This window comes from Mytilus californianus, unplaced genomic scaffold, assembly GCF_021869535.1.
Source record: "Mytilus californianus isolate M0D057914Y unplaced genomic scaffold, xbMytCali1.0.p SCAF_15, whole genome shotgun sequence".
Taxonomy (NCBI): domain Eukaryota; kingdom Metazoa; phylum Mollusca; class Bivalvia; order Mytilida; family Mytilidae; genus Mytilus; species Mytilus californianus.
In genome coordinates, this window is record NW_026262637.1 from 1,551,786 (window position 1) to 1,565,086 (window position 13,301).

Consider the following 13,301-nt stretch of genomic DNA (forward strand, 5'->3'; position numbering starts at 1 on the left):
GCCACTGGACCGTATGCAGATAATAATTATTCGATCCATTTTCTGTGTAATGTTATGTGAACTATTGCATAATTTCCTTTACCACCCTGAACTTTTTACTCTAAATGTAAATGATAATACGATGTATGTTGTATTCCAAGTTTTGCTATGAAATCTAAGATTTGACGTCTTTAATGATGATGTTTGCATAGAAAAACAATATTTTTGTAGACTTTATCTGCTCGAACAACAATATATTTGTTGTGTAGAGAGGATGTAGAGGTTTGATTAGTTACATCATTGACAACGCCATGGCTAAAAAAGAAAAAGACAAACAGATAAACAACAGTACACAATACACGTTCCCCACCAAAAACCGGGGTTGATCTCAGGTGCTCCGGAAGTGTAAGCAGATCCTGCTCCACATGTTGCACCCATCGTATTGCTCATGTTAGTACAAACCCGGCGATACGTGTAATTCGTTAGGTCACATTCGGGGAAAAGGAGACGTGATTGTAGTTACAACAATTGGAACATATCCGTTGTCATATGTAAAACAGATATTCCATAACGGTCTTGCATCTTAAATTACGTGAATTCCTAAAGGATTTTTTTTTAGCAAAGATTTGAAAAAACATTAATGGACACTTTGTGAACTGCTAAAGGTGTATACTTTTGATGACTCTGACTCCAATTCCGTTATTGCGTTGAACAGAGGTGTTATAGTGAATGAGAGGATCAGGCTTCGTGATAGAAGATCAAAAACATGTAAATAAAACTGAACAAACTGAAACCTTTGCTTTAGAGCGCTAACTACGAAAGATCCAAAGTAGACAAAAACAAACATAATAGTTTTACAAATAAATCAAGGCGACATTTGTTTACCGATATAATCCAGATTCGGTAAAAAAGAAGTTATAATAATATACCATCATGACTTGCTTTAGAGATATTTCAGTTTGATATTTGCATGGTTCATGTAAAAACACAAATGTCATTTTTCAATACTTTTCAGAAAAAATAACACAACCTTAAAACGGGAAGAGATATTTTCACCCGGTTTTCCTTAGTCTACGTAAGGTTTATTTCGTGGGTTATTTATGAAATCATACAGCTACCGGTATTAAAACGCCGGAGACAATTTTCATGCCAATACAAACGCATATTTAAAAAATTGTATCCTTGAATTTTCTTGCAACTTCGATATATCATTCCCAACGTAGTACAGAGTCGATTGCAAAAGAAGAAAATGAGGGTCCATGTGCTAAAGGTTTTAGCTAGTAATAGAAAATCTAGTTTTTTAAATGCTGGAGATCCCATTTCCCTTTTTTTTTACGTTACATTACATTTGTATGTGCCACTTCAAGGTCAGGGGCCATTAATTCAGTGGTAGTCATGTGTTGCTGTATATCATAATTATTTTTGGTTGTTCTTTTGGTACATAAATTAGGTCATCTGTGTTCTCCTTTCAATTGTTAAACATTTTGTCTTATCGGGGTCTTGTATAGTTTGATATGCGGTGTTGGTTTCGTTGACGGCTTAATTTTTGCTAACATCTACGTCATGTGGTCTCTTGTGGATATTTGTCTTAACATCTCCTCATTATGTAACCAGAACTGTATTTATTTGGGGACAACCAGATCAAATAAGAGGATTGCTTTTAATCCTTGGTGATGAAGATCTCTAAACCCGTTTTTTATTGAAATGCTTGGATGCAAAAGATTTGGTGTAGGTATAAGCAGTGGAAGGTATAATATGGTTTTTGTTATATGTATATCGTACTTACGGGTTATGTTCTTCTCATATATTTTATGATGGTATGATACTAAACCCCTAACGGGAGGGATTGTACTTGATTTTCATATGATGAAGACATAATCTTTCAATCAGTTTAATTGAGGTCTGGAGCTGGCATGTCAGTAACTGCTAGTAGTCCTTTGTCCATTTATATATCTTTGTCATTTTGCTTAGTTTCTTTTGTTACATATTCTGACATCGGACTCAGACTTCTTTTAAACTGAGTTTTACTGTGCGTATTGCTATGTGTTTCTTTATTCTACATTGGTTAGAGGTATAAGGGGAGGGTTGAGATTTCACAAAACATGTTTAAGCCCGCCGCATTTTTGCGCCTGTCCCAAGTCAGGAGCCTCTGGCTTTTGTTAGTCTTGTATGTTTTTTTAATTTTAGTTCATTTATATGTTTTGGAGTTTAGTATGACGTCCATTTTCACTGAACTGGTACACAATTTTATTTAGGGGCCAGCTGAGGACCACCTCCGGGTGCGGGATTTTCTCGCTGCGTTGAAGACCCATTTGTGGCCTTCGGTTGTTGTCTGCTCTTTGGTCGGGTTGTTGTCTCTTTGACATATTCCCCATTTCCATTCTCAATTTTATTTATTGATAATTTTGACATTTGTTAGTTAGATACAAAAATACCGGTACCTTATCCCGGCCTCGTTAATCATTAGTAGTATATAACAATTTGGTTAGTATTTATTAGTTAACTTATTTCAAAAATATATAAATTTCTAAATTATAATATTTCCAAATAATACATATATCAATATAGAATGATCCGTATATATTTGAAAAAAGAAGAGAAAAAAAAAAGTAAATAAAAAAAATCACAGAAATTTGCAATTTTGGCAACAACAAAAAAACAACAACAAAAAAATGCAGATATAAACATAGACAGAACAACAAACATACATATAAACCAACATATAACAATATTAAATCATAACATAGATGGTGATGTGGATAAGGTAAATAAATGTAAAGTGAGACTAATTTAGGTATACAAAGTACCTATTATTTTATAATAAAAATGATTCTAGTATTGGAAGCCAGGGGTCCCAGCAGATGTTGGCCATGTGAAAAGGGTTACTTTTAAAAAATATATCCTTTTCTAGTGTAAGAGATTCTTTGTGGTAATTTTTTAGTCCTGTAAAATTTACCGGATTTTCACAAAGTTTTGTTCTATAAATATAGAATTTTGTCACTAGTATTTTTAAGTTTTTTTTATCTTATTATTTCCTGTGTTCCTAAATTTCAAAATAAAATAATATCCATATTAAATGGAATTATTATTTGTGTTTGATTATAAATCCAATCACTGAGTTTAATCCATAAATCTGATATCTTATAGCATGTTCAAAATATGTGCTTAATATCTTCAATAGCTTCATTACAGAAAGTACATTTATCTGTTTGTTTTATCTTAATTTTGAATAAAAATTCATTTGTGCCTATGATTCTGTGTATTATTCTATATTGGAACTAATGAATTTTTGAGCTTTTTGTGGAGTGAAAAGACATATTGTGCACTTGTTTCCAATTCAAATTTTCATTTATCTTCACAGTTAAGCCTTTTACTATTTTTTCTAAACAAACATTATACATATCTTTTGAGCCTTTATTTGATAAAAATATATTATTTGGAGGAATTGTTCCATGAATTTTATAAAGACTGTCTTTTGAGATATTATGTTTGATAGATTTTTGATACGATTTTATTGCTGATATAACCCCATTATAAACAAGAAAGTTAGATTTAATTTGATAAATATGTTGGCATTGCTCAAAAGACATTAATTTACCCTCATTATCTAGCAGATCATTTATCAACAAGATACCTTTATCAGCCCAGTCTTTATAGAAAACAGATGTGTTTCCTATTTTAATATTTTTATTATTCCAAAGTGAGTCTGTTACAAACTCTACTTCATTTTTTGGTATAAATTTATTTTTCAATTTTGTCCATGCTTTAAAAACTCTTTCAAAAAGGGTTTTTTACATCTGTTTGATGGCCCTAGAAAACTAGGTTTTCAATATTAATATTTTTTGTGCTTTCTACTAGCTTTTTGAGTTTTGTATTTTTTTTTTAACAACCGTCGGACCAACATTAGTCTTAGCCCTTTAATATATATTCTTCAATATCTAGCATTTTCAGCCCTCCAAATGTATGATCCAGACATAATATTTCTCTTTTAATCTTGTCAGGCTTGTTTTCCCAAATAAATGAATATATTGTACTAATAAGTTGTTTAAGAGTAGTATAGATTGGTGCTTGTAATTTTAAAAACAGATGATTTAATTTTGAAATAATAAGTGTCTTGATTATTTTTTTTTCCCATTGGAGTTAGTGTTTGTTTAGACCAAATCTTAATTATATTTTCAATTTCTTTTATTTTTGGATAATAATTCAAAAATTCCATTTCTTGCAAGTTAACCGACAAGTTTATACCTAGTAGTGTAAACCTACTGGAACCCCATTCCAATCCCCGCTTTACACACATTGTGTCTTGACTATATTTTTTCTTACCTATCCATACCACCTTTGTCTTGTCCAAATTCATATGGAGACCAGACATTTCAGCAATATATGATATAAGCGAAGAGATGCATCCAGAGCTTCTGGTGTACCGTCAAGAATAATTGAGAAATCAAATATGCAATATCATCTATTTTAATTCCCTTTATTTCTTTATTTTTTCTAATTAATATTCCTAGTATTTCTGCACATAAAAGAAAGATATAAGGTAATAAAGGATCTCCTTGTCTTCAACATCTTTGAATTGCAAAGAATTCAGATAAAAAACAATTTTGAGAAACTGCAGAACTTATGTTTGTGTAAAAGGTCCTTATCCAGTGTTTTATAGAGAGACCAAAATTGAAAAAGTCTTAAACGTTTCCAATGAAATTCCATGATACAGAGTCAAAAGCTTTTTTAAAATCTATGAGAAGGAGCAGTGTTGGTAAATCATTTAGTTCTGTATGAAATAAAATATCATATATAAGACGAGTATTTCCGCCTATAAACCTACCAGGGATGAAACTTGTCTGATCACTGTTTATAATTTGAGGTAGAAATAAAGGCAATAGTAGTATACCGCTGTAGTCAAAAATCGATTTAACTGAAACAAATACGGGTCACAAACCATAGAACTAATTCTATACGCTCTGCTATGCAACTCGATGCTAATTGATATGTGGTATTTAGTAAGCTTATTGGTCGCTAGTTTTTCGTGAACTGTCTTGGTTTATCTCCCTTTGGTATACAGGTTATGATACCTTGTCTTTGAGTAATAGACAATTCCACCTTTTCGTAACCATTAATTATAGAGCGAAATACAAATTTTCCTATATCTATCCAGAAAAACTTGAAAAATTCGTTTGTAAAACCATCTGACCCTGGGCTTTTTTCATTTTTCATTCTTTGCAAAGCTGTTGTTAATTCACTATAAGTAATTTCACCCTCCAAAGATTCTTTTATGGTATTATTTAGTTTTTTAATATCACTATCAGGAATTTCACAACTAAGATTAACATTATTCAGGCTTTCTGTTTTGGTATATAGCCTTTTGTAATAATTATCTGCCTCCTTTAATATGTTATCCAGCTCATTGATAGTGTCCTCTTTTTCATTGACTAATTATGGGATAGGTTTATTTATAAAAGGTTTAGTTTCTAAATTCAGAAAAAAGTTTGAAGGTGTTTCCACTTCTTCTATCCATTGCATTTACTTTTAGATCTGTTTTCTTTTTTTCAATTTCAGTAAAGATTTCTTTGACAAGATTTGTTCTTCTAAGTTTTTGATATCTTCTGACAATATGTTTTCTTTTTAATCTTTTTGTTTCTTCCTAAAAGAAGCATATGAAAATGATTTTCCTCTAATTTCTGTTAATAAAGTTTCTACAAAGAGTTGATCATTTATAGTAAATTGAATTTCTAAGTCATGCATCTGTTCTTAAGTTTCTATATTGTTCTTTTACTTTATTTATAGTCTCTTTTACAGCAATTGAATATTCAATGTCATGTAGAAGTGAATAGTTAAATTTCCATAGACCTTTACTAATTATGAAATTATTCATCTTTAAATGTAATATTATTGGAGAGTGATCAGATCTATAACTGTTTAGAATTTGTACATCATGTACATGTTGATTAAGGCCTTGTGATATAAAAAAGAAATCCAATCTTGCTTATTTAATGGGATGAGTTTTTTTCCGGGTAATTGTTTTTAATTCAGGGTACAATTCCCTATAGGGATCTGTTAAAATATAATTTTCTGTCTAAAACTTTCTCTTTGGCTTTCGGATTATTTACATTTCGGTAATTATGTGTATCAAGATTTTGGTTTTGGACTAAATTATAATCTCCAGTTATAATGACTGATTGTTTTTTTAAGTTTTCTATTGTGTCACAAACTCTAGCATAGAATTCAGGTGAATCTTTATTTGGACAATATAAGCTTAACAAAGTTATTCTTTTTCCTTCAGTCCCATATCAATTCCTAACAAATTCCCTTGGTCATCATTTTTTATTCTATGTATCTTGTATTCAAAGTTTTTGATAAAAAATATTGCCACCCCTCTTTGGTTTGTTGAAAAAGAATTGAAAATATAATCTACTCCCCATAGATGTTTTTATTGATATTTCGTCTTTTTCTGAAAAATGTGTATCTTGTAAACAATTTTTTGATTTAAGATAATCGAAAACATCTCTCCGCTTCTCCTTTGAATTTAAATATTGACAGTTGCATGGGACAATTTCTATACCATTATTGCCAATATTTACTTTTATAGCAGAACAATTACTTGAGATTTGATAAAAGTATTTAGACCTTATTGTCCCATACCGTGTTGTATAAGTGAGTCTTAATGTTACTCTGAAATGTCTGACCTCCTCTTCCTTGTCTGCATTATGTATTCTAAATGCATCATAATTGCTGTACAATAAGTAATACTGTGCCAAAATGGAAAATAGACAGAAAATAATAGAAAAAAGAAAGAAAGAAAATTTGAGACCATAGTGTAAACAACAAAAGGCTAATAATATTTAAAAACACATTATTATTTTTTTTAACACTTGAATAAAGATGTATTGCACTAAAGCTGTTAACAATAACCTTACCGCTACAGCTTTAACAGTAAGGTACCCTGATATTGTTAATATCTATAAGAACAGGGTTTCATATAGATAAGTAGTATTTTCTTATATTTTATATTAGTAATAGTACAATTAAATACAATGTTCAATAATTAATATGACATACTAATCCGAAATTAATTATCTAGTGTTTTTTTTACAATTAAATACAATGTTCAATAATAATATGATACACTAATCCGAAATTAATTATCTACTGTCATCTCGTTTATCAATTGCATGATTTAAATGTGTGGAATATCGATTTTCTTGATCGGATGTTTTACCTTGTTTAAAGGTGAGAACATGCTTTTTAATGGATATTTATTGTGGAATTTGCCGATTTTATATCTTTATACTTGGATTTCAAACTTATTAGGTGAGTAATTTATTTATTTATATAGTTAAGATATCTGTCTTCTTAAGAATATCATAAAAATGTTTTGTTTTTTTGAAGAAAACAAATTTCTGTTCTTTAGATTAAATTTTGAAACACTCGGACTGTAGTGTATTCTTTGTCTAGATTGTATGATCTAACGTATTCGTCAAATTCAGATTTAAAGAGAATGAATACATTAGTAGATTTATTTCTTTGGTTTGATACATAGTAGGATTTGTAGATTGCAAATCCTATAATTGTCAGAATTATATTGAATCCGATATACTCGCTATCTATTTTTTTGTAGCCTATTACTATATCTTTTAAGTTGATTTTTTTTATTAAAATTCATTTGAGATAGAATTTTATTTATAATTTCCCAAAATTCTTTTAGAAATTTACATTCAATAAAAAAGTGATGATACGTGTCTTTAAGTTGACAAAGTTGACAATATGGGCTAGATTCGATTTTCCATTTGTGGAGATTTTCTCTATTTTGGAGAATGCAGCTTATCAATTTCCATCTAAACATTTTAAGTTTATTCAGTTTTAAATGTTGGTGTATAAACTTAAACATATATTTGGTAAAATTATAATTTATTTCTAGTTCTTTTTTCCATTTATTTATGCTAATGTTTGGAGAAATTTTTTGTTGAATGAGCAATTGATATAGGTTTTTGTGCTTTAATTTTCAATTTCAATGTTTTCTTTGTTTATATTGATAAATAATCTGTTAAAATTTACATTTGATTTGATGGATTCTTCCGTAGCTAAAACTTTTAGCCATGAGGTTGGTATTACTTTTTTGACTATCGAAATTTCTGAAATCCAATTTTTAGTGTTTTGCAGTTTTTTAAATATTTTTTCGTGGGCAATTTTTCCATCGTCGTCAATAATATCATTAAGATAAATGAAATCACTGTGTATCCAATTATGCATAATAAGCGGCTTGTTTTGAAACTTGATAAATTTATTACCCCAAATAACTTGCTTTCTTATCTCGACAAAGTTTTTCAGTTCTGTGTTTTTCGTTTCATGAATTAAAATCCAACTTTTTATTATATCTAAGTAAAAATCTGGAATATCCTTAGTTATATCTAGTTTTTTTAAGGTTTGGTTATTTAAGTTCATTCTAAAAATAAGGAAATTTTCCCCTAATTTATTTAAAAATAGCTTTGGGATCAATGTCCAATTTTCTTGTTTTGCCTGTAGCAACCTAGAGACCCATCTTATTTTAAGAGAGGAGAAGTAGCTTTTTATGTCGATCATATTTAGCCCTCCCTGGTTGTAATCTGCTACCAATGTATATCTTTTGATTTCATCTTTTTTACCATCCCATATAAAACTAAAGATTTCTCTTCCTAGTTCAAGTATATTTGAGTTACTTAAAACTGTAACGTTCGCTAAAAAAGTAAATTGTGGTATAATGAGGGTTTTAACTATTATAATTTTACCTAAAATTGTTAAGTTTCTTTTTTTCCACGATGAAATTAGATTTCGACTCTTTTCATATCTAGTATCCCAATTCAATTTTTCACAATCTTTTTTATTAATGCCGAAATACATTCCTAACACTTTTACGGATTTATCCGTGAAATTTATTTCATCTACTTTATCCCTACAATGTTTGAGTTTACCAATCCAGATTCCTTCTGTTTTATTTTTATTTAGTTGTAGTACGGAAAAAGTTCCAAAAATTTCGATTATATTTAATGCTGTTCGGATTTCTTCTTTCGATTTGAGGAATAGAGTTGTATCATCAGCAACTTGCGTGATTTTCAAGCTATGTGTTTTACTATCAATTTTTAATTCTATGCCTCTTATATTTTTGTTTTGCCTTAGTTGGTTGGCCATTATTTCTACTGACATTACAAAAAGTAGAGAAGAGCACGGGCATCCCTGCCGGATACCTCTAAGGGGTCCAAAAGGGGCAGATATCCACCCGTTTTTAAATATAGTGCTATTTATATTTGTATACAAGGTTCTTATCTAATTTATGAAGGGTTTATTAAAACCAAAATATTCTAAAGTATGATACATAAAATTCCATTCTAATGTGTCGAAAGCTTTCGAAAAATCTATGAATAAAATAGCACCTTCTATATTGAACTTATCTACGTAATCTATTACATCTTGTATTTGGCGTAGATTAAAACCTATGAATCTGTTCTTGATGTATCCTGTTTGATCAGCATTAATGATTAGATTTAGGATTTTTTTTATTCTTAAAGCTAAAGTGTAGGAGAGTATTTTATAATCACTATTTAATAATGATATTGGTCTGTAGTTTGTGAGTTCCAACGGATCATTTTTTTTATAAATTAGATTCAGTAAACTTTGTCTTTGCGTAAATGGCAGTTGTATATTTTCAAAGCTAAAGTTAAAAATTTTTACAGGTAGAGGTCCAAGAAGTCCCCAATTTTTTTTTAAAAAGTTAATGCTTATCACGTCCATTCCTGGACTTTTGTTTAATTTTAGATTATTGACTGCAATAGTTAATTCTTCTAGCGTTACGTATCCGTCACAAGATTTACTTTCTTCTTCTTCTGATTATTTATAATTGCGTTTTGTTTCAGTAATGCATTTCTGAACATCTATATCCGGTTTTTGTTTAGTGTCGTATAAATTAGCACAAACATCCCTATCAAGCTTTATTGCATGATTTTTTTTATTATTAATTGTTTTGGCTTTTAACTAGCTGTCAGTAACTGCGAGTACTCTCAAATCGTACTTTCTTGTTTATTTGACCTGTTGATACTAATTGTATTGCTTTTTTGTTATTTAATTTTATTCAGGGTTTTATCTGGTCTATATACCAGCTTTGATAAGTGTTTGGTATAACTATAAATTTTCACTTCGTACTATGAACATCAAAATTATTTATTTTGTAATAATATTTCCTTTCTCTATTGGTACTGTACACGTATACCTAACAACAAAATTATTTTCATTTACCTGTGTTTAAAGTTATTGCAAATGAATGGTATTTTTGTTCGAGCATATTGTTTTTCTTTAATTGTTTAACATTTCTTACCGATATAACATGTTACTTTTATTATTCTTCCCTTAGTTTATTTTGTTTTCAAAATTATTTATTTTGTAAAATTATTTCCTTTCTCTATTGGTACTGTACAGGTATACCTTACAAGAAAATTATTTTCGTTTACCTGTGTTTAAAGTTATTGCAAATGGACGGTATTTTTGTTCGAGCATATTGTTTTTCTTTAATTGTTTAACATTTCTTACCGATATAACATGTTACTTTTATTATTCTTCCCTTAGTTTATTTATTTTGTATTTACATTGTGTCATAGGTCAAATTTATTTGTTCAGTGTATGTTCAATGGTGTTAATATGTCCTTTGATTGAGTTAAGCTATTTCAGTTGATATTTTATAGTGTGTCTCTCTATGTTGTGATGTTACACTATTGTTTCAGATAAAGGGTGAAGGTTTGGTACCATTAAAACGTTTAAACCCGCTGCATTTGTTTGCACCTGTCCTAAGTCAGGAATCTGATGTTCAGTAGTTGTCGTTTGTTGATGTGGTTCATAAGTTTTTCTCGTTTCTCGTTTTTTATATAGATTAAACCGTTGGTTTTCCCGTTTGAATGGTTTTACACTAGTAATTTTTTGGGGCCCTTTATAGCTTACTGTTTGGTGTGAGCCAAGGCTCCGTGTTGAAGACCGTACTGTGACCTATAATGGTTTACTTTTATAGATTTTGACTTGGATGGAGAGTTGTCTCATTGGCACTCATATCACATCTTCTTATATCTAATTAATATTTTATCTTGATCTGTTACTATTTCCCCATTATTGTTTCTCAGTTTAAGTATTGTCTTTTCGTTTGTTTAGATTTTTCAAGACCTAGGAAATACGCGTTATTTTTTTCTCCTTTTTCTACCCACTCTTGTTTTGATCTTATTTGAGCTCCTTTAGCTTTGTATTCATATTGGTTTTCTAGCTCTTTTTCTAATGTGGATATTTTTCTTTTATAAAATCATTTTCCTCATTATTTGATTTCTCATATAATATTTTTAGTTGTGATTCTAAATTACGTGTTACATTTTTCCTATTTTTTGCTTTAATTTTACTATACTTAATACTATATTCCTTTTATTTCCAATTTGAAGGAGTCCCACAGAAGTCTTGGATCTATTTCACTTTTTTTCTATCTTATTACTATGTTTTTGTATTATTTTACTTATATTGCATTCATAATCTTGCTCGTCGAGGATACCGTTATTAATTTTCCAGTAACCCGGGCCTGTAGTTTCAGTTGAGACAGATTGTAATTGTATGGAAACTGCTTGGTGGCCAGTGCTTTTAATAAGAATAGGCCTAATATCACACGACTTAACGTTTAACATGAAATCTTTTTTTACTAGGAACATGTCAATTCGACTAGACTGGACTGGATGTTTACGTCTCCATGTATATTGGATCTTTTGGGGTTTAACGTATCTCCATATATCTATTAAGTCATTTGATTTTATTAAATATTTTAGGCTATTGACTGGTTTACTAACTTTTTTACGAGTATTTGAATTTTTCCTATCTACATTTTTAAAGGCATCATTCATGTCTCCTCCTAAAATTATTGTACCTATTGCTTTTTTGTTTATAAAATCATATAATTCGTTGTAAAAGCTATTTCGTTCAGATTCTATATTTGGGGCATATATGTTTATAAGAGAATAGATTATATTTTCAAATTCGATATTTATCATGATTATTCGACCTTCTAAATCTTAATGCTCATCTATTAATTTATAGTCTAATTCTTTATTAATTAATATAGCTACCCCTTTGCTTGATGTCCCATGGCTATAATAAAAAGAATGATCTGATTCAATAGTTAGAACGTTTTCTAGAGATGTATTGAAGTGAGTTTCTTGAATAAAAGACATTTTACATTTCTGATTTTTTATCCATTGGTAAAATCTCGATCTCTTTTGTTTATCTCGAAGTCCTTTAACATTAGTTGTACAAATGTGGAGGTTATTTAACATGTTTTAATTAAAACAAATAAGTAACTTAAAGTTGATTTTTATGTCAATTTTTGTTTTTGGTATTATCAAATATACTTCTGTTAATAGTATCATATACATGAAAATATATGGTATAATGCAATATGTGCAAAATTTCACGTTTCTTTTTTTTATATTTACTCTTGTTACATTTGTTTTGGAATCTTTATTCCATTCAATTATCTTTCTATAAATACTAAATACACACAAACATAAATACAAGAGACAAGACATATAAACATACATATTTTGTTTTTGTTTTTTTGTTTTTTTTTGTTATACATAAAATGTTTCTATAATTTATAGATGGACTGATTGTCTTTTCCCATCTGGTTGATTGGGAGTAGGTGGGGTTCTTTCCTTAGCAGCATTTGTTTTACTGTTTGGGGTTAAAAATTTTGAAATGTCAGATTGTGCAGATGAAGAATCTTTTTTTGTTTCTGTCTGTTTTGATGTCTGTTGTTTAGAAAAGTCACTTGAAGTTTTGTTTCCTTCCTTTTTTGCAGACTTTTTTGCCTTCTTTTTTTCTTTATTTGCATCTGCTGCTGTTATTTCTTTGTTCAATGACATAGAATGTGTCAGGTTGTCTTCGTCTTCTCCATCTGTTAGTTCAGGTTGTTCATCAGTATCATCTCTTTTGTTATTTTCTGTAAGAGCTTGAATTTGTTGGCTTTCTTCAGTATTTGTATTTTCATTAACATTAGCTGTTGTTGTTTCTTGTTGCTCATCTCTTTCTGTTTCAGAATTTTTCCCCATCTTTGCAAAAAAGGTAGGGCAGTCAAACATCTTATGACCATATTCATTGAATAGTCTGCATTTCCATTCATTTGGACAGTTTTTTATATTATGACCTTTCAGTTGACATTTGTTGCACAAGAACATGTCTGTATCTTTCATTTGACCAAAGTGATATATTCCTGCTGTGTATTGACCTATTGTAAGAAACCTTGGGAGTGGTTTGTCAAATTTTTTGCATATGACTAC

At 29.6% G+C, this 13,301-nt stretch overlaps 1 protein-coding gene across 1 annotated transcript; it reads right to left on the reverse strand.

The window, feature by feature from the left end:
• Positions 1–12,617: 12,617 nt before the first annotated feature.
• Positions 12,618–13,073, reverse strand: LOC127725934 (uncharacterized). The gene has a single exon (XM_052233239.1). The coding sequence runs from the start codon at positions 13,071–13,073 to the stop codon at positions 12,618–12,620; it is 456 nt and encodes a 151-aa protein (XP_052089199.1).
• Between the last annotated feature and the right edge of the window lie 228 nt (positions 13,074–13,301).

Coding starts and splice junctions, on each gene's coding strand:
- LOC127725934 (XM_052233239.1), bottom strand. CDS start 13,073: ATGGGGAAAAATTCTGAAACAGAAAGAGATGAGCAACAAGAAACAACA.